General features: G+C 36.0%; 3 protein-coding genes across 4 annotated transcripts in view; 1 reads left to right on the top strand and 2 right to left on the bottom strand.

Annotated features, from left to right (window-relative positions):
- The window catches only part of LOC149621160 (sodium-dependent multivitamin transporter-like), a 141,643-nt gene extending 135,727 nt beyond the window's left edge, over positions 1-5,916 (bottom strand). Inside the window, exon 1 of the mRNA XM_089855770.1 lies at positions 5,187-5,916. The gene's annotated coding sequence lies outside the window, so the exon portion shown is untranslated. The remainder of the gene's footprint in view (positions 1-5,186) is intronic.
- A 3,016-nt stretch (positions 5,917-8,932) lies between these two features.
- LOC149621159 (uncharacterized) lies at positions 8,933-10,519 on the top strand. Its single transcript, XM_089854045.1, has 8 exons — positions 8,933-9,146; positions 9,211-9,296; positions 9,402-9,509; positions 9,590-9,807; positions 9,895-9,963; positions 10,039-10,134; positions 10,195-10,318; positions 10,373-10,519. The coding sequence occupies exons 1-8, from the start codon at positions 8,933-8,935 to the stop codon at positions 10,517-10,519; spliced, it is 1,062 nt and encodes a 353-aa protein (XP_089710171.1).
- A 100-nt stretch (positions 10,520-10,619) lies between these two features.
- Positions 10,620-14,816, bottom strand: LOC149621158 (uncharacterized). Of its 2 annotated transcripts, XM_089854044.1 has the most exons (6): positions 12,607-14,816; positions 11,788-11,848; positions 11,423-11,712; positions 11,253-11,361; positions 10,840-11,172; positions 10,620-10,774 (listed from the first exon to the last, which is right to left on the bottom strand). In XM_089854044.1, exons 1-6 carry the CDS (start codon positions 12,835-12,837, stop codon positions 10,620-10,622), a joined length of 1,179 nt encoding a protein of 392 aa, XP_089710170.1. In that variant the 5' UTR covers positions 12,838-14,816. The 2 variants fall into 2 exon arrangements, with proteins under 2 accessions (XP_089710170.1, XP_089710169.1); XM_089854043.1 differs by having other exon boundaries at positions 10,649-11,172.
- Between the last annotated feature and the right edge of the window lie 4,524 nt (positions 14,817-19,340).

Raw genomic sequence — 19,340 nt, 5'->3', positions numbered from 1 at the left:
ATAGCCTATATAGGATCATCTCGAAATTATAGGATATTATAGGATCGCCGGGAGCCCTGAAAACACTAAAGCTTTCACTAACGGAGAATGGTGGAGAAAAAAGGACCAGACTTCTCAGGTACCAATTGGAAAGTTAAATTTCTTAATAAAAGCTGACACACTAACTAGTAAAATAGCTAAATTAATTAAGTGTCGCATCGCTGGGTAACGATTGCCTAATCTGGCTAAGATTTATTGAGGAAGTAATATTGCACTAATGCACTAGAGTTTCGGTTGATAGCTCAGCCATCCATCATAAATGATTGATTTTTACCTCCTTAATTTGGGTAGAATTGCCTTTTTAGCCACATCTCGTGATGCATATCTACAATAAGGCTATAAGTTTGACCTGCCCAGTTGTCGTCGTCGGCGTGCAACAATACTAACTATGGCAGTATAAAGAGTTTTGTTCCTCATTGAAGAGAGAGTAAATTTGAGAAGATTGTGAGGAGGTAATATTTTTTTCGTGTCAATGTTAAAGATGCATTACATTTAATTGTACGTTTGCTTGTTATTTTGAAAGTGAGTATGATCGAGGGGTTAGTCACTTGAATAAACAGGTGTACAGACCGCAGAAATCGATTGCTTGATTTCAAGAATTCTTTGAAAATCATCAGTAATCAAAATCATTCTTGTGGGTAATCAAAGGTAATCAGAAATCTCCAATAATCACTGGAAATCACGTGAAATCTTGAGAAAATCGGAAATAATCACATGATTTACTAATAATCTTTTGTAATCAACCCGGTAATCACACTTTTCGTGAAACAATCACTCACAATCAATTGAGGAATTCGATAAATCCATAGTAAAAATCATAATCAGTTGAAATAGAAATAGTCACTTTTCTCATCAAAATTAACGAAGAATCCTGTGGTAATCACGGCATTAATCAAAAAATCACCGGAATTCATTGGGATTCAAACAGGAATCACAAGTATTCTGCGCAAATCAGTGTAAAGATTATGAAAATCACCGATAATAATCGTAATCACAGAAATCAAGGAATTCGTTCTGTAATCATCGGAATTCACATGCAAATTCAGAAATCGGTAATCAGGTGTACACAATTTTGGTGAATGACCAGCCCCTCGATTATGGTTTACCCTTTACATAAATGGGAGATGGGAGGTGTCCCACCTCCTTTAATATTTCGCTCACCCGTCGACAATAAGGATTTCACGCTCTCAATAACGCTCCTCTATATTAAAACAGTTAGAGAAGAAACGAATTGTTTTAAAGCGGTGTTTATTACAGTTACGTGTATCTTTCAAGAAATCAAGATGAATTTTAAAAAGCATAGGCAAGCATAAAAATCTTGTGGAACCGGTATATTGCAATTATAACAATACTAAATTTATCGAGGTTACGATTACGGGTTAGCACTGTGCAAGAGGAACTAAACACAAACATTTTCTGTACTTGTATTAAGGTTTAGGTATGCCTGATATTATTATTATTATTGTAGAAAGGATTACGGGTGATTATTTTAGCACTGTTAATCGAAGCGCGTCTAGGGTCTATTCACTCACGTTTTCTATTTGTGTCGCATTATTACAATTGTAACAAAATTAAATTCATTAAAGTAAGAGTAGCGCATCGACTGGCTATCCACTCAAATTTTTCCAAGTTTTACTGCCCACTATTTTCTTATGTGCGTAGTTTGTCTCAGAGACCTGCACGGGCCGAGTTTTTCAGGCCCGACCCAAGCCCGGCCCGGTTTTAGCATTTTGAATAAGCCCGAAACCCGGCCCGAGTCCGAGTACATAGTTGGTTTTTCGGCCCGGTCCGGCCCGGCCCGTTACATGCATTAACCACGCCCGGCCCTGCCCGGCCCGACGCATTGCATGATTTGAACAGGCCCGGCCCGTTACACGTAGTTCATTTGTGATTTTTATATTTTTTTACATAAAATCAATGATTTGAATTCATATTTGCTTTAGCGTCGTGTATTTTTCATTTCTTTTGATAATTACGTTACATTTGTCCTTAGAAGCTTATTCTCATTTAAATGATCTTTCATTTGAACTTCGGATTACATGAGAATCAAGTTCGGCCCGGCCCGAATTTTGAAAAATGAACAAAAGCCCGGCCCGTTAATTTCCAAAATTTTAAAAGCCCGACCCGGCCCGGCCCGATACAATTTTCAAAGGTGTAAATCCCAATTCCGTTTAAAATCGACGAGTTGGTAGCACCTCTATGATTAACCGTAATCCAGACATAACCCCTAATCCTCATCCAATAGCCCCTTCCAAAAAGTTTGACTGCCTTGTGCATCTTGTTGTTTAAGTTCTTCGCGCATGCGCACTCGGAGCTAAAAAACTTCATATCTAGGTTGTGAACTAGGCTATGCGGGGAAACTACCTCCTGTTTGTAGGAAGAAATGAACTGACTCAGACTAAGAACATTTTTTCAAAACTTTTTGGAAGGGGCTATTTAAATGATTTACCCCCATTTAACCCAAACCGTTTCTACCAATTCTAATATCTCCCAATCCCATTTGACCCAACACTATGTCTTTTCCCCCAATTTCTTTTGTCCCAATTCAGCATAAAACATATGTTAATAAGTTCAAAGAGAATTTTCTTGTTTTATTAACAATGATATGTTTTGCATTGGTAGGAAAGTTATTTAACCTAACCTAACCTAACGTAACAGTAATGTTTTGAAAAAGGCATATTATTTGAGAAGTAAATGAAGCTAAACATCAATATTTTAGAAAAGGCGTACCATAGTTTAATGATTTATAAAATATTACTAACCCAACCTAACCAAACCTAACCTAACCTATCATAACAGTAATGTTTTGGAAAAGGCATATTATTTGAGAAGTCAATGAAGCTAAACGTCAATATTTTGGAAAAGGCGTACCCATAGTTTAATGATTTATAAAATATTACTAACCTAACCTAACCTAACCAAACGTAACCTAACGTAACCTAACCTAACCTAATCTAACCTAGCCTAACCTGACCTAACCTAACCAAACCTAACCTATCATAACAGTAATGTTTTGGAAAAGGCATATTATTTGAGAAGTCAATGAAGCTAAACGTCAATATTTTGGAAAAGGCGTACCATAGTTTAATGATTTATAAAATATTACTAACCTAACCTAACCAAACCTAACCTAACCTAACCAAACTTAACCTAACCTAACCAAACTTAACCTAACCTAACCTAACCAAACCAAACCTAACCCAACCAAACCTAACCTAACCTAACCTATCATAACAGTATGTTTTGGAAAAGGCATATTATTTGAGAAGTTAATGAAGCTAAACGTCAATATTTTGGAAAAGGCGTACCATAGTTTAATGATTTATAAAATATTACTAACCTAACCAAACCTAACCTAACCTATCATAACAGTAATGTTTTGGAAAAGGCATATTATTTGAGAAGTCAATAAAGCTAAACGTCAATAATTTGGAAAAGGCGTACCATAGTTTAATGATTTATAAAATATTACTAACCTAACCTATTTGCCTATTCGCATTAAAAATAATCAAAGTCGTTTTGAAAGCAACCCTTTGCAGCATAAAATATTAGACGAAACCATTCGATTGGGAGAAATGAGAATTGAATAGTTTGGGATAAAAATTCCGATTGGGAAATATAAGATTGGGAGAACTGGGAATCCGAAAGTTTGGGATAAAAATGTATTTTGGGAAACACAGAATTGGGAGAAATGGGACCATACCATTTAGATCACCAATAAAGCATTAATGAAAATCACCAAGAAATCCCTAACCCTTTTAAAAGTATCAATGGAAATCACCAATGAACCAAGATTTTCATTAGTGCATAGCTAAAGTTTACAACATAGACTTATACCCACGTAAATATTTATAAATGTTTAACATTGACTTATGTCCAGGAGCGTTTGAAAGGGAAAGAATTCGGTAAAACACCCAATTTGAGTTCTTTCTTTTTGTAAATTCCGAAGTTTTTATTTTATAGAAAATTGTTCGGGTTCTTAGAATATTTATGGCTTGAAAGGTGAGAAATTTTAAAGAGAGTATGAAATCAGCAATTTTATGTAGGTCAATATGACAAATTTGTGTGTTATTTCTTCGGATTTCGTTTGATTTCGTCGGATTCTGTTTGATTTCGAAATTTGATAAAATCCAACGGATTTCGTAGGATTTTGAGAAATTTTTCCCGTGATTTTGTGATATTTTTCTCGTGATTTCGACATATTTTGCGATGTTTCCCTTGATTTCGTTGGATTTTGAGGTTTTTTTCCGTGATTTCGTCGGATTTAATTACTTTCTTATTTTGGATTTCGTGAATTTTGTAATAGATTTCATGATTTCTTGAATTTGTTTCTGGTTTTGTGATTTCTCTACTGATTTTGTGATTTCTTTGTTGATTTTGTGATTTCTTTACTGATTTTGTGATTTCTTTACTGATTTTGTGATTTCTTTACTAATTTTCTGATTTCTTTACTGATTTTTTTATTTCTTTACTGATTTTGTGAGTTCTTTACTGATTTTGTGAGTTCTTTACTGATTTTGTGAGTTCTTTACTGATTTTGTGTTTTCTATGCATGGTTCTGTGATTTTTTTACTGATTTTGTGATTTCTTTACTGATTTTGTGATTTCTTTACTGATTTTGTGTTTTCTATGCTGGTTTTGTGATTTCTTTACTGATTTTGTGATTGACTTACTGATTTTGTGATTTACTTACTGATTTTGTATTTTTAGTTTGTAAATAATCTTTTAATTTTAATAATTTCCATGAAGGATCTGTTCCTTATCCTTACTTTAATTATAAATAATGTATAGTGAAGATTTTGTACGGAACTTTCACTAATTTACCCAAGTTTTAATTTTCACGACTTTTCATGTATTTTAATGATGATTAAAGTTTGATTAAGTGTAAAATTGGAGAAATATGGCTGGACGAATTAATCGTGTAGTTTTAATCCTAGTTTATTTAAAATATTATTAATGATGTTACCCCAAAAAAATTTATTTTAGGTTGATTTCATGTTAAAAGTAACGTTATATAGGGGTTTTGGGGTGTTTACTTATGTCTAAAGTAAGTAAATAAATAATTTACTTTAATTGCAATGTTTACCGGAGTAAATAATAAATTGTTAAAAAAAATAAAGTTGAACATGCTAATTATGGCTTCTTACTTTAATTAAATCGAAGTTCTTCGAATCCAAGGATCAAAATTTATGGAATGCTTAGTGGTCCGCTTTCTCGTGTGATGTGGGAACCACGCCACCACCACTTGCCGTTACTAGCTTTACACAGATCCTTGTTTATACCAGTGCCTATAATACTTGGAAGCATCCATAGGATAACAGAAAAGGGGCGTAGGGTCACAGTCCTTCAGTTTGGGAGGGGGAATATGTGAAGAAAAACATTTTCTATGGGGGTTTAAGAAACCAGGGATAAATGAAACGTTCCTTCCGAGGTAGCTCATGTGGGCATGGAGTCTGTATCTTAAGAGGAGCGGTAAGTGCGCCTGTTTTTAGCCCCCGCGAAAGGATCACATTCTGGGTTGGTGAGTTTTTAGGCATTTTAGTATCCAAGGATATGTTAAGTGTTCATTCTAAGGCATATTTAATAAACCCAGTCGAATCAGTATCGCTGTCCTATGCGGTATTTACGAAAGGTAGTAATTTCGAAATTTCCGTAGAGCATCTCCAATTTGAAATTATATGGTCCCGTAGAGCAAAAAAGCTTTAGGATACTCTTGGCCAGTCGCTCGAAACATGAACCATCAATCTGGAAGGACCAGAAACTGGGAGGTTTTTTTCTGCTTACAACGTCTGTGCGCAGTTTCCCGCCTATTTCGCTGAGTACGCGCACCGCGGTACAACGTATAGAAACGTGACGGTTTTGGGAAGAGTACAAAACTTATGTTTTTACATTTTAATTTCCTTGAATCACTTTAACAATTGCCAAACGCGCAAATCTTTATATATCCTATTTATAATTACTTTATTAAACTTTACTTTAACATTAGTCCCAAGGCTTAGCGAAATGAGACCAAGCGGCCATTTTACTTGTTTACATAGTACCGTGACCGTCTTTCTCCAAGACCTCGTCGTCTGCTAGCTTTTTTTTTCTTTATTATTTTGGGACACTTTAGCATGAAAATTTAACTTGAGATCCGCCATTAAGATTCCGGTTCATTATATAGAGGGTTCATGCTCGAACTGGTCGAGACGCAGGAAGAGACAAATTGTACAGTTAAAGCCTAGCGCTAACCTCTCCTCTCAATACATGACTCCATGAGGGGAGAGGAAAGTTTCCGAAAACGACTTTAACAGTCCAACGTGGCTTTGTCCCTTGGTGCTCTGGGACTGGGAGTAACTATTTTTATCTTTTTCGTGGGGTGAAAATATTTAGCGACCTTGAACTATCGACGTTTCGTTCGATCTTCGCCCCTTAGCCCAAACACAATTGCGCTTAAAGAATGTATCGCATGTTGACACTGGTGATATAGTTCCATTTTTTAAAATAGATGGCTCTATAGGTAAATGTATGCGCCTTGGAGATAAGATACAATAGATGCTGGAGTGATATAGTGAAGGTATATTTTTCCATGGTTTTTGTACAGGAAGGTTAAAAATGACAAGTAACTCCCTTTTTCACAACTTAGCTACCCCACAGTGGTCGGGTAATCTATTGTACCATTATAAAGACTTTTCTTAGAATATACACGCCTCTTCAAGCTCGGTACGTACCAATAGGAAAGTCTATCACATTCAAAGCTATAGCATCATGATATTTATAGAAACGAGTGTCAGAGTCTGTCTCAGAGAGCGCGCATCTTTCGTGCGTATTGACTCTTTAATATGAAATTGACTGAAATTCTACAGTCGAATGTTTTCGCTTGTCACTTTGAGTAGCTGAAAGGGGTGAAGTTTTCTTAGTAAGTTTTATTCGGGATGAGAGTACTGTTCGGGTAATAATGGCAGCCAAAACGCGTCATACGGTTTACCTCTCGGATTCGGTATTTGCAAGATGGTCCACGGGTAAAAAGAAACTAAATTTAATTAATGATGAATTTGCCCGCTATTTACTTGATAAATGGTAAGCTGATTTGTTTTATTATTCGGATGGTATACCATTTTGATGATGAACGCATTTGCAAATTTTCACTTTAAATTAGGTCTAATTCTTAACTTTTCAATGAAGTAAACCGTTATTGATCGATAAATGGCGGTGAAAACAAAAAATATGCAAATGCGTCATAGGTGTTTCAAAATCCATGTCAACTATACCTTTTTTACGAAATATAGGGATGAACTGGAAATAATTAAATCTACAAATAGAGGGTTAAAAAATTACAGTAAAAAAAAACATAAGTATCAGTGGAACAACATATTTGAAGGATAGTGTGACTGACATAACAGAGGCTCGCGGAGGTAGTCCTATTGAAACTACAAGAAAGCGGAAGAATTCAGATTCCCCCCAAACCCCTGACATCAGTGAAGTCGGAATTGCTAAAAAGCAGAGGCTGTTCTATTCCCCTAAAATATTTGATACAAGAACATCTAGAAATAAAAGGCTTTTGAATTCTCATAATTTTCGTCAGAATAGCCCTCTCTTGAAACATATGAGGCGGAAGCTATTCACTTCACCCATAAAATATCAAAGCTTACGGCATACACATGATACACCAAAGAAACACTGTAGAAAGGAATCAATTTGGCAAGTTAGTTCACACCATTCAACTCCAAAAAATGCGAAAAAAACGTAAGTTCCAATTCCATTTGAAATCAACACCCAATGATCTATTTAGATGAAAAACTGGTCACATGACATAACAGCACTATAACCCGCAATTGTTAAATAGGTGTAAGGATATCTTGGGCACAAATAGCTCTTCTGGTACAACTACAACTCCAATTTCAACCCCTACAAAATCAATATCGGTTTGTAAAAAAAGTCTCGTAGATAAATCAGTCTCTTGATATAAAGAGAATGTCACGGCAAACTATATATATGTATATGATCATTTCCAATAGTCGCCTAAAGATTTCTTGAGCCCAACTGGTGGTATTCCTTCACCCTGCTCCCCTCTTGTTGTTGTGCCTCTAACTCCAAAGGTATGGGCCCGCCTTATTCAAGGTCACATGCATAATGTCCAAAAATCGTTTCAAATTCATTTAGCATCGCAAAGCCAAAACAAGTGATGAAATAATTAAAGACACAATGGTCTTAGTCTATCTCTCACATTTGTCGGAATTAGTTCAGAAAGCTTACGGCTCTCAATGTACATGCGGACGACTTCTAGAGTATTCAAACCGCTTTGACGGTACTGCCATTGTTTATACTTGGAAGTGCTCCTCAAACCAAACGAAGAGACATACAAGGGTAAGTTAGAAAAGTATGGTTGTTTAAATTGTCATCCTAATTGAGCAAAAGATTATTTTGGAATGCCAAAGAACTGTAATTTTAAGCTTTGCTATAAAGAGGAAGTAATTTCCCTTGTTTTAAGTTTATAAAATATGTGGCATAGACCTTAAGTTTGAAACTGGTCACTTAGAGCTTGTCGTGGAGTCACGTCTCAAAGTTGTGAAAAATATTTCTTATAAACTATTTTCCAATATTTTAATCATATTTCGTGTTGTAATTTAGGGAAATTGGCAAAGCCAACCACGTTTGAATGGCCTTCATGCAGGAAATTTGGTTGTTGCTAGCGCAATAATTTTGTCTGGTGGATTGTACTCTAAAATTTCTAACCTAGCCAAGCATTCCAACATACAGTTCTTTGGAAAAGACACGTTTTATCGCTATTAAAGGCGTTACATCTATCCAGCGGTGAATGAGTACTGGTTAAAGAGAAACCTTTCGTAAACTAAAAGGGAAAAACTTGATCATTGCTGGCGACGGTCGAAATGATTCACCAGGCCATACAGCTATGTACTTGACGTACACTTTGGCAGACACGGAGACCAAAAAGATTTTGTCGATACAGAACATTGATGTTAGAGAAACCAGTGGTAAAAGTTCTTCCATGGAGTTTGTAGGCTTTAAGAAAGCCGCCGAAGATGTTAACAGGTTAGCATCCGAACATGAGATTACAATAATTGAACTTGTTACTGATGCCCATCCACAAGTTGTAGCTGAAATGAGTATGTACTATCTGGTTCTCTCTCTCTCTGGTTTTTGGAGATGACGGTATATTTATTGTTTTAGATAAAGCGGATCGCGTGTTTCCCAAAGCGGACCTTTCTCTGGATACATGGCATGGAAGCAAAAATATTCATGCCAAGTTAATTCAGGTTAGTGAGAAAATAGTTTAAGTGCTTGATGGGACCGCATAGCACAATATCGGTGTGAATGAGGTAGAAACGACTTTAGTACCCTAGACATTTGTCCACAAATAGGAATCGAACCGCAAAGGCTGTGCAGTTTTGGCACAATGGGCCCCTTCTATTAGAAACCATTTTTGGTATTGCTCACTCACGTGTGAAGGAAATATTGAGAAGTTAGTGGTAAGCCATGATTTCTGACGAGCACTTAAAAAGTTTGGCCTATAGCATTACAAATTTGTGACTGAACCTTAAATTCCCAGTGGTCATGGCTGTCTTGCCTGAAACATATTGCAAATGAGCATGAATGGCAAACCGATTTATTTGGGATTGGGTTTTGTTGCCCACACGAAATGCCACTGCCCGAAGAGGAACGCGATAAACCTTGGATTGAACCAAACTCTGAAGCTTTTAAAGCAGTTGAAGGCATTGTTAAAAACCCATTCCTTTTGCGCAGACTAAAATATTATCTAAAATTCAGGTAAATATGCTGATTTCTAGAAAACTGTTTGCATTAAGAATAACCATATCCACTTATGGTATAACATTATTACTGGTGATTTTTCAGGCATACAGGCTGGGTTGAAAATTTTAATAGCTTGATTTTAAGCTATGCTCCAAAGCGGCATTCTTTTACGTGTGTTTCACTGCTGTTATATAAAACGCGATGGAATGCCAGTTAAAGTTTACTAACTTCAAATGTTAAACACAGTTGGATAGGTTACAAGACTAGAATAATGGTTGCAGCTATCGACCATAACGCGCACGTTGGATTGAAACAAGCACTAACTACGAGTAACAAACCTCAGTAAGTAAAATGTAACATCTTATAATTGCGAGTAATTTTCTATCTAATTTTCCTTCCTAGGTATCGTTTTTCGTATAATCGTAAAACTAGAGACATGAGAATAGCCAAAGTATACGAAAAGAAACAATATCCTTACATTGATAATTTGAAAGAAGCTATTTTCAAAAAAAGAGTTGATTTTGAGGTAATAAACCCTCGCTTCATGTTTCGAACATGTTAGAAACCCTGATAATTGCAGGGAAGCCACTTGGGAAAAATTGGTTTAGATTCTGATGACCCCAGAAATATACATCGTTCGAGGGGTATGAAAGATATGCCACCAAAAGAACAAATGATTGATTTGCACAAATCGAGATTTATTCAAAACCATGGGGCAATTTTATAAAATTGTGATATAGGCGTACATTATTTAATTGTGATACACATTTTTCAATTGTGAAAATAAAATGCGCTTAAAATCTTTGTGTCAGTTTATTCCATTTATTCTACCGAATGTGAACAATAAATTCAGTTTTTAACCTGGAAGTTGGCCAGGGATGAATCCTCTGTAAACCCCATTTGGTTCCGGATATTCCTTGCGAATTCTTAGTACGCAACAAGAAGGAATTACGAGCCTTCGGCCTTCGCCAAGGTACCCAAACTGCCACAATGTGAAATTGCGATACGCGGCGTGGCGATAATTACAATTTAGTAAATTCCCCATACCTCTAACAATTCCACCTTCTTGTCTCAGTCGCATTGTCAATACAAGATGTGCAGGCAATAAACATTCGAAATAAAATAATGGGCCCCTTGTAATGCAGTTGAAGTGCATACAGCACACATTTTCTACTTCAGTTGGCATGGGTCGGCAAAGCCCACAGATGCAAATCATGTTATTTACGGGAGTACTTGGCTTCGGTTGGGAATTTGCGCCTTCATCTCCATCTCCATCGTCTTGTGGAACGACAGAAGTGGTTGCAAGTGAAGTTGTCGAAACAGAGGTCGAGGGTCGTGGTGCAGAAGCCAAAGATTGTTCGATATCAAAACAGACTGGTCCTGATAAATATAGGGCATATAATATAAAAAGTGCAGCATTATAAATTCTATATATTTGTGGAATTGATAGACAACTTTACTGGATCTAACTTGTAGATTATTTAACAGGGTTTCCGCTTCAGGGATTCGACAAGCAAGGCGGAAACACCACTCTTCAATTTCCTCCCTTGGTAAATTGTGAACAATGGACTAAGGATAAAAATAAATCTTTATCAATTTTATGCAACTTCGAGTAGCAAAATGGGAGTACCTCAATGTGCGCTTGATAGTTAAAAATGGCATTGCCAATATCTTGCTCAGAAGTGCTTACATCAGAATCGATCAATTTTATTCTGCTCCTTTGACGTCTTTGACCTCTTCCACCCCTTACCGCTTTTGCGCCCCTTACTCTGATTAATCCTCTGTCATGGATAGTAGATTTTTCTTGGCTATGAATTGTCTTGGTTCTACCTTTTGATCTCATTGAAGGAACCCCGCGCGTTCTCTTCTTTCCTCTTTCGTGATTAGGGTTCATAATCATTATGTGGTTGTCATGTTCGGCTTTGCCCGAATTAAAAAACTCAAGTGTGTTTTCTGAACCTTCATGAGGTATTCCGGCAATATTCCTCGACTTACCAGTTTGTGTGTTATCGGAATTTGCATTTCTCCTTTTCGTTTCACGAATAGTTGACAAACTCTGAAAAAAATTTCTGATTAGAAGGAGAAAATTTATTTTGATATAAGACCACAAATAACGCGTGCCAATGAGAACGATCCAATACAATCCACAACTGATACACGCTTGTTTCATAACATACGAAAATTTTCACAACGAATTTTACATTTTTTAGATTTTCTTGGATCGGCATACCAAACACAATGCCATCAGAATACTGAAGTGTAACATAATCATACGGACTATGTTTTCAGTGAATTCTGATTTAATTCGGGAATTATAAGCGAATTAACAAGTTATTTATATGTAGTTTTTATATGGCATAAAAAGGCGTGTATGGGAAAACATAAAAAAAACGAAATTCTGCTTTTTCCATACGGACCAAAATCAATTTAACAAATAACTAAACTGGAACAAATATGCCTGTACCTTACATACTTCAAAAAATATTTTCGTATTTAATTAAAACTGATTAGTCAGATAAAAACTATGATACAAAATTTTAGAATCTATGAGAATTTATGTAATAAAAGAATGAATTCCTGTATTTTTCAATGCAATTCACATCGAATAGAGATGTACGTTGGTACACGGCATTAACTAGTTATGAAACTCTTGATCTTTACAGTGAATGGCAATTAAAGAGAAAGTCATATGCATGGTGGCATATGTATTTATCCTTGTGTTTGCCATACATTATACAGATAAAATATAAAGGAATCAAGTTCCGAGTCATGGCACTAATCACGCACCAAAATATTAAACATGATTTATCTTACCGTATTTTCGTAGATATCTTGATTTATCTCGCGGTTGCTACACACTTTATTTTTTTTCCCACATGTACATCCATCTTCAGGGCTACATTTCTTACCGTTTTTTCGGCAAACACAAAACCCCCTATATTTTTCACTTCCGCGTGAACACGCACCGTTACAATTACAAGTTATTAAAATGTTGTCGTCTTCATACATTATTTTGGCAATTTTAACAGATGAAATTCCTGCCATGTGGTAATTTTGGCTTGAAAACTTGGAAACCGTGTAGATATAATTTTAGAAAAAAGACTGTGCTACAGCGCATTTCGGATCTTTCTCGAAGTATAAGATAAGATGGGAAGTGAAAGGCAAAACCGGCCCTGACAAAGAAATATCGCGCTTCCTTCGGCTTTTACCACTTTACAATGCATTCTAAGAAAGGGGTACTGTCAACTATATTTCTGAAAATGTAGGTAAGTGAGCTTTATGCCTGTGATAAAAAGGCTACCAATGGAGAGTAGACATGTAGAATCGTATTTACAGTAGTATCTCACTGAAACGTCGAAAAATTCACAGGGGTTCCGATTCCATGGAATCCTATTTAGTTGTCAAAATGAAGGGAAGGGACGGTAACAATGCCGTGGGGTAGGACACGTGTATGCAGGTCTCCGATTTTTTTCAAAACCTCCCTTGTCGTGACAGTAATGAGAGTGGCCCATTTCCTCTAGTTCCAATTCTCTCCACAGCACGGTAAATGTCGCATTGCTTCGAGGTCAGTTTCCAGCGGTTGAGGGGTGGTCTCAGTAAAGAGGGGTAGGGAAAGTTTGCCTTGCGATACATTCTTTAAAGGGGTCTTCTTTAAAGGCATGGCTTTTATATTTTTATTGTAAACTACCAGATAGAAGGACTGGAACTGTTTTGAGGGACATAATGAATACTTTAAACTTTAGTTATTTTTTTCCATTTAATGTCCTTCATTTGGATATGGACTGCTTTCGTTTTATATATTTATTAGTTAGATGGAATAGGTTTAAGGCAATATACAGGGTGTTCCAAAATTTTTTTAGGATATTATCAGAAGTAAATAGCAGAAGTGGCCCTTTCTACCTTTGGCTAGAGCAAGGCGTCGCGAAACCCTCAAAAACGGTTCCCGCGCTAAATATTTTAAATAAGCCAATCAGGAAGAGCCCAGAAAGTAGTTCTCATTTTCATTTTATCGCTACCTGGTGAGAAGCTTCTCAACTATTTCAGTCGTCTGTCGTGAAATTCTATACTTAGAACTCGCGTCAAATCTAAATATGAATGTTTCAACGCAATGTGATCTTACATACAAAGATCAAAGTGAGAAGAAGACACAAACTGTATTTAAAGGAAAAACGAAAGCAAGTCAAACCAAACCAGATGTGAAAACTAAGAATATCTCTACGGAAGACTTAAGCCTTGGCGAGCATGGAGATAGGGAAGGGGTTGAAATTAAGGATAATAATTTGAAAAATCCTGGAACTAATTTGGAAATTGGTGTTCTTGGCGCTAAACAACATTCAGCGGCACAGATTGTTAAAAGAAAACTACAAGGTTTGTCTGATGAATGTGCAACTCCTCTGAAATATATGCGTACATATATACTACGAAGCAGACGACTACTACCAATCCTGGAAATCCATGTATTCATCCGTGTTTTCCCGCCAAAATCACCTAGTTAGGACGGCGCGAAATTTTCCAGAAAGTGACGCCTCGCTAAATTAGTCTATTGGGCCACTTCTGCTATTTACTTCTGATATTATTTAAATTTAAGGGGTCATCCATAAAACAATATGATCATGATGCCAAAAATGTCATAGATAATTTACCACTCAAAATCGCTCGGAACAATAAAAATTCGAAATTCTTCGTATGTAGTAAGGCCTTTAAAATGATTCTACACTCGTAATTAAAGTCATTTAAGATCATTTTTACAATTTCTCTTACAAGGCGAGTTTTACACTACTATCCAAAAACCGTGCCCTTGCCACGATGTTTGAACTACCAAAGTCGTCACTATACCAGTTCCCTTTACATTTTCAGTATCCATTGAATGAGAAATTCCTTATTTCAAGAACGAACTTTAAAATAGTTCTATTTATCTTCTTGATTGTTAATAAGAATATTTTACAAATTCTTCTACGAGAGGAGCTTTACACTACTAAATCACTTAAAATTTGAAGTATCAATGGAATCTCCTGCGCTCTCAATTTAGTCATAGCCTATAGACAGGTTGGGTTACAAACGGGTGGTTGCATAAAATTACAATGGGTTCTATTTTTGATATTGAGTCGAAAATGTTCATTGACATGACATTTTGACCTAATAACCAGGTAAACAAGTTAGGGATGACCCCTCAAGTTTAAGTAAGAAACTGTTGCCTACACCTCTCTCCTCCCTGGCTGAGGCCTGAGAGTGGGGGACTTCACCTTATCTTAAGATATATATGATGGCGTGCTTTGCTATATTTCTATAAAGGGATCATTCGTAAAAGAAAATTTTCTTTGAGGATTTAAATTTTATTATTAAATATAAGCAATAAGAGAGCTGAAATTCTGAATCGAGAACCATAGACAGAGCGAGAACTAAGGTTCTATAACCTTGCAGGAAAAGAACGCCAACCGAAACTTCTTTTTCAAAGATCCCCAAACATCACCCTCTTTTTCTTTTCAAACGGTTTTACCACAGAGCTCCTTGGTTTTACATTCTATCAGAAGTGAGATGAGACTAGAAGTGAAGGGCTCTAGCATCCTGGCATTAGTGAACCAATTTGAGGATTTTACGCCACTTCAATCGCGCCTACGCTAGAGAGAAAAAAATAGGGAGAGGGCATTTGTCAGGGAGGGAAAGAACATCCGACGTCATTTTATACCTCTACTTAGGGGAGCGTTTGTAGGCGCGACGCTGAAATTCCCCCGTTAGGGGGATGGAATCGAGGTAAGAGATATAAGCCTATGACGTGGCAAGAATGGGTTTGCCCTCTCCCTATTGGTCGAGTTCCAAAAAAATTTCTTACCCCCTTCCCCTCAACCTAAAGCGGCGAAACACGGACGCTGGTGCTTGAATCTAGTTCGGCCGTCTACCACCGCGAGCGTCTCACGTTTTGGAAGGGAAATTCTGAAACCGCCACTCGTTGGTTTGTTATCAAGAATATTCACTTTCGCCGAGTGAAGAATTTGGTTAGCTCAGTACTTCTAGTCTCATCTCACTTCTGATTCTATTCGTCTCACCGTTGCCTACGGAATAAATATTAAGGCCAGTTCGCCGTAGGGTTTGCAGATTATATTTCTGATATTTTAGTTCACCTTTAATCTCCGCTAGGTGCGCTCTTTGCTATCCTTTCAGTGACGCCACGGTTTTTAAACTATTATTGGACAATTGTCCTGTGCTTATTTCCGACTCTGTCGTAAGGTGTGAACCGAGGCTGTTGAAATCGCTTTGAACTAGCAATAAAGAGTGTTTTAAAACTAGGCCTAGTTGGGCAAAGGAGTTGTCAACCGACTCCCGTGCAAGTGAGAACATAGCTTGAATTCGTCACGCACCAATTAATTCACCGTTAAAATTTTAGATTTTTCGAAAAAAATACGATGAGCGATTTTATATCGAGACGTCTGGTATTTTGTTATGGATCTAGCCCACTTCCGTTTACCAAGGACGAGTAGCGGTTTGTACTGCCTCTACACAGTTACTGTTTATTCCAAAAAGTATATTTACAGACAAAAAGTGAATTAAAAAAAAAATTCCCGAAATTAATAAAATTAATTTTTGGGTTAACCCTTACAAAAATCTTCTTAAGAGTTCTAAAGTAATTTCTTTGGAACCTTACGGAGCCCTTGGGATCATTTTCTAAAGAAACTATTTCCAAAGACTTCTTTGGAATTTCCTAAAGAAATCTTGAGATAAATTTCCAAAGAATGTCTTGGGATTATTTTCTAAAGAAATTCTTTAGGAATTCTAGAGATAAATTTCCAAAGAATGTATTGGTACTATTTTCTAAAGAAATTCTTTAGGAATTCTAGACATAAATTTCCAGAGAATGTCTTGAGATTATTTTCTAAAGACATTCTTTAGATATTTTAGAGATAAATTTCCTAAGAAGGTCTTGGGATTATTTTCTAAAGAAATTCTTTAGGAATTCTAGAGATAAATTTCCTAAGAATGTCTTGCGATTATTTTCGAAAGAAATTCTTCACGAATTCTAGAGATAAATTTTCAAAGTAGGCCTAGGGGTTGTTTTCCAAAGAAATTCTTTAGAAATTCTTGAAATAAATTTCCAAAGAACGTCTAGGGAATATTTTCCAACGAAATTCTTTAGGAATTCAAGAGATAAATTTCCAAAGGTTTATTTTCCAACGAAATTAGTTAAGAATTTCAGAGATGAATTTCAAAGGGCCAGATATATTGCAATTATGCTTTCTCAAAATATTTTTACGCAAATTGTTTAGCTAAAGTTTTCCTAGATAGACATTAACTTGATGATTAAAAAAATTAAAAACGTTTCACGAAGGCTTGTCCCGTAGCTAAGGCTCAGCAAGCGCTGAAATGGAATGTTATATTTACCTATTTTTTTATTTTAATTTTTTTTTTTGCCTTTAATAATCCGTGGGGTGTTTATGTAAAGGATAAAATAGATTAAAAGTAAAATAAGAGTAATTAAAATCGTTATGTTTAGACTTACAGGGATTCTAAGCTGTCAGTCGGAATTTTTGTTTAATTCTCTTATGGCATGTTTTATCTTTATTTCGAGCGTAATTAGAGTCCAAAATAAATATCTTTTAAAAAACATTGTAGAGAAAATTAGGTTAAACGCGTTTCTGATACTCGAAAAACTCTCAGTGAATATACATTATTAAATTTAACAACGACGTCTGTATCTACTGCTTGGCCGTTAAAGCCTCCAAAACCCACTTAGTACCCCATACAATTGCACAAGGTTAAAACTTTCTGCCGTTTACGGATGTTTTTAAGTCGATTAAATGTCTGACTTTAAAAGCAATTTCACACTGCATGCGAGAACTTCCCTCTCTATAAGGGGTGTAGTTCAGCATATAAGAACTACACTTCCTGTATTGGGATATGGTTCTGCATGTAAGAACTATCCTCGTTTCAAGTGGCTAAATTAATTTACCCACTTCTCTATATATTTCCCACGAAAATTCCATACACATTTCCTAAGAAAATTCCAAAGACATTTCCTAAGTAAATTCCAAAGATATTTCCCAAGAAAATTCCAAAGATATTTCCCAAAAACATCCCAAAGATATTTCCCAAGAAAATTCCAAAGTATTTCCCATGAAAATTCCAAAGATATTTCCCAAGAAAATTCCAAAGATATTTCCCAAGAAAATTCCAAAGATATTTCCCAAGAAAATTCCAAAGATATTTCCAAAGTAATTTCCAAAGAAAAAGAGGCCAATACTCCCCAATTTCCTAAAGAACGAGGTCGTTCGATTCTAGGTGTGGTGGAGTTGTAACGTAAGTGTAATTCACCTCCACTTGAAGTTGTTTCGCCTCCAATATTTCATCCTCCCTTGTCAATATTTGCCGCACCATACAAATATACAACGATTGTCACGTAGTCTTTAGACTTTAAAGAAAAGAGTTAAGCTCATCTTCAGTCAAAAAGAATTGAAGAACAGCCTGCAGGTAGAAGGTGTAGCCGGAGCTACTTTCTCGTCTTTCGGACCTCAACACAACGACCAATCGCTTATTTAGCTTGCGCTAGAATCGCCGCCTAATAATCAACAAACAAATCATAAGATCGCAAGAAGATCGCTTCGCAACTAAGTAACTAATTAAATACGGTACGTTATACTTTCATTCACTACTCAAATAAACCAAAACTGAGTTAAGACAATGTTTTTACCTTTTAAACTCAGAACTATATCTTATTTATTTCAATGTTGGCACTCAATGAATTATTTCCGCTATACATACATGATTTAAATAATGATGAGTTAAATAATTAAATGCAATTAACATAAAAAGTGTCACGGCATGGCTAAAGTGTTCCGTTCTTTGAAAACACTAATACTACTTAAACCCGCTTTCCACAAAACAACATTTTAATCGGCGAATTAAGTCCCGACGACAAGATGCATCAGAAGAAATCTGTGGCTATTAACACACGCGAAAATTTACTTGAATTAAAGAGCAATGAGTATTTATGTGCACAAAAAGCAAATATTTCAGAATGACTACTACGCCAACGCCTTTTTTGTCATGCGTGTTATCATTTAAGCGCACGAAAACTTGGGAGCCGTATATGCCTCTGAATTCTTTATCATTTAGAACTTTATTTCTTACAAGACTCATGTTTTCATCATGTTAAAGAAAATTGGTTTTGTTTTCTTTTTGCAAAGTTACGTATGTGCCAATTCATTTAATATTCTCTTTGTGCTTTTAATATAAGGATGGATTTTCGTTATCAGCTAAAGGATAAAATTTCATAGAGATTGTTTATATATCGCCTGGAGTCAGCTACTTTTTACTTTTTCGCGCAATCTGGCGATGAGCGAAAACGTTTCAGACTAAACGGAAGATTTACTAACCCCTCTCTCACCATCAGCTTTAATATGGAGAAAAATTAGCAATTATGCTGGTAAACTAAGAATATTGTTAAGATGATGATAGAATTGTGTTTACACTCCAACTGTGTTGTGAATAGAAAATTCTCTAACGCTTGATTAATTCATTATTTCAGTTTTAACGAATGCAGTGGGTTATCAATAAAT

The sequence above is a fragment of the Phalangium opilio genome, unplaced genomic scaffold, assembly GCF_054372755.1.
Source record: "Phalangium opilio isolate 3A_F unplaced genomic scaffold, DU_Popi_V2 ptg000209l_1, whole genome shotgun sequence".
Classification (NCBI taxonomy): Eukaryota; Metazoa; Arthropoda; class Arachnida; order Opiliones; family Phalangiidae; genus Phalangium; species Phalangium opilio.
This window is presented reverse-complemented; position numbering and strand designations above follow the sequence as displayed.

Coding starts and splice junctions, on each gene's coding strand:
- LOC149621158 (XM_089854043.1), bottom strand. CDS start 12,837: ATGGCAGGAATTTCATCTGTTAAAATTGCCAAAATAATGTATGAAGAC. Junction 11,713..11,787: donor TTCCGATAACACACAAACTG/GTAAGTCGAGGA, acceptor ATTCGGGCAAAG/CCGAACATGACAACCACATA. Junction 11,362..11,422: donor ACTATCAAGCGCACATTGAG/GTACTCCCATTT, acceptor TTTTATCCTTAG/TCCATTGTTCACAATTTACC.
- LOC149621159 (XM_089854045.1), top strand. CDS start 8,933: ATGTACTTGACGTACACTTTGGCAGACACGGAGACCAAAAAGATTTTG. Junction 9,147..9,210: donor ACAAGTTGTAGCTGAAATGA/GTATGTACTATC, acceptor TTATTGTTTTAG/ATAAAGCGGATCGCGTGTTT. Junction 9,297..9,401: donor TTCATGCCAAGTTAATTCAG/GTTAGTGAGAAA, acceptor GTCCACAAATAG/GAATCGAACCGCAAAGGCTG.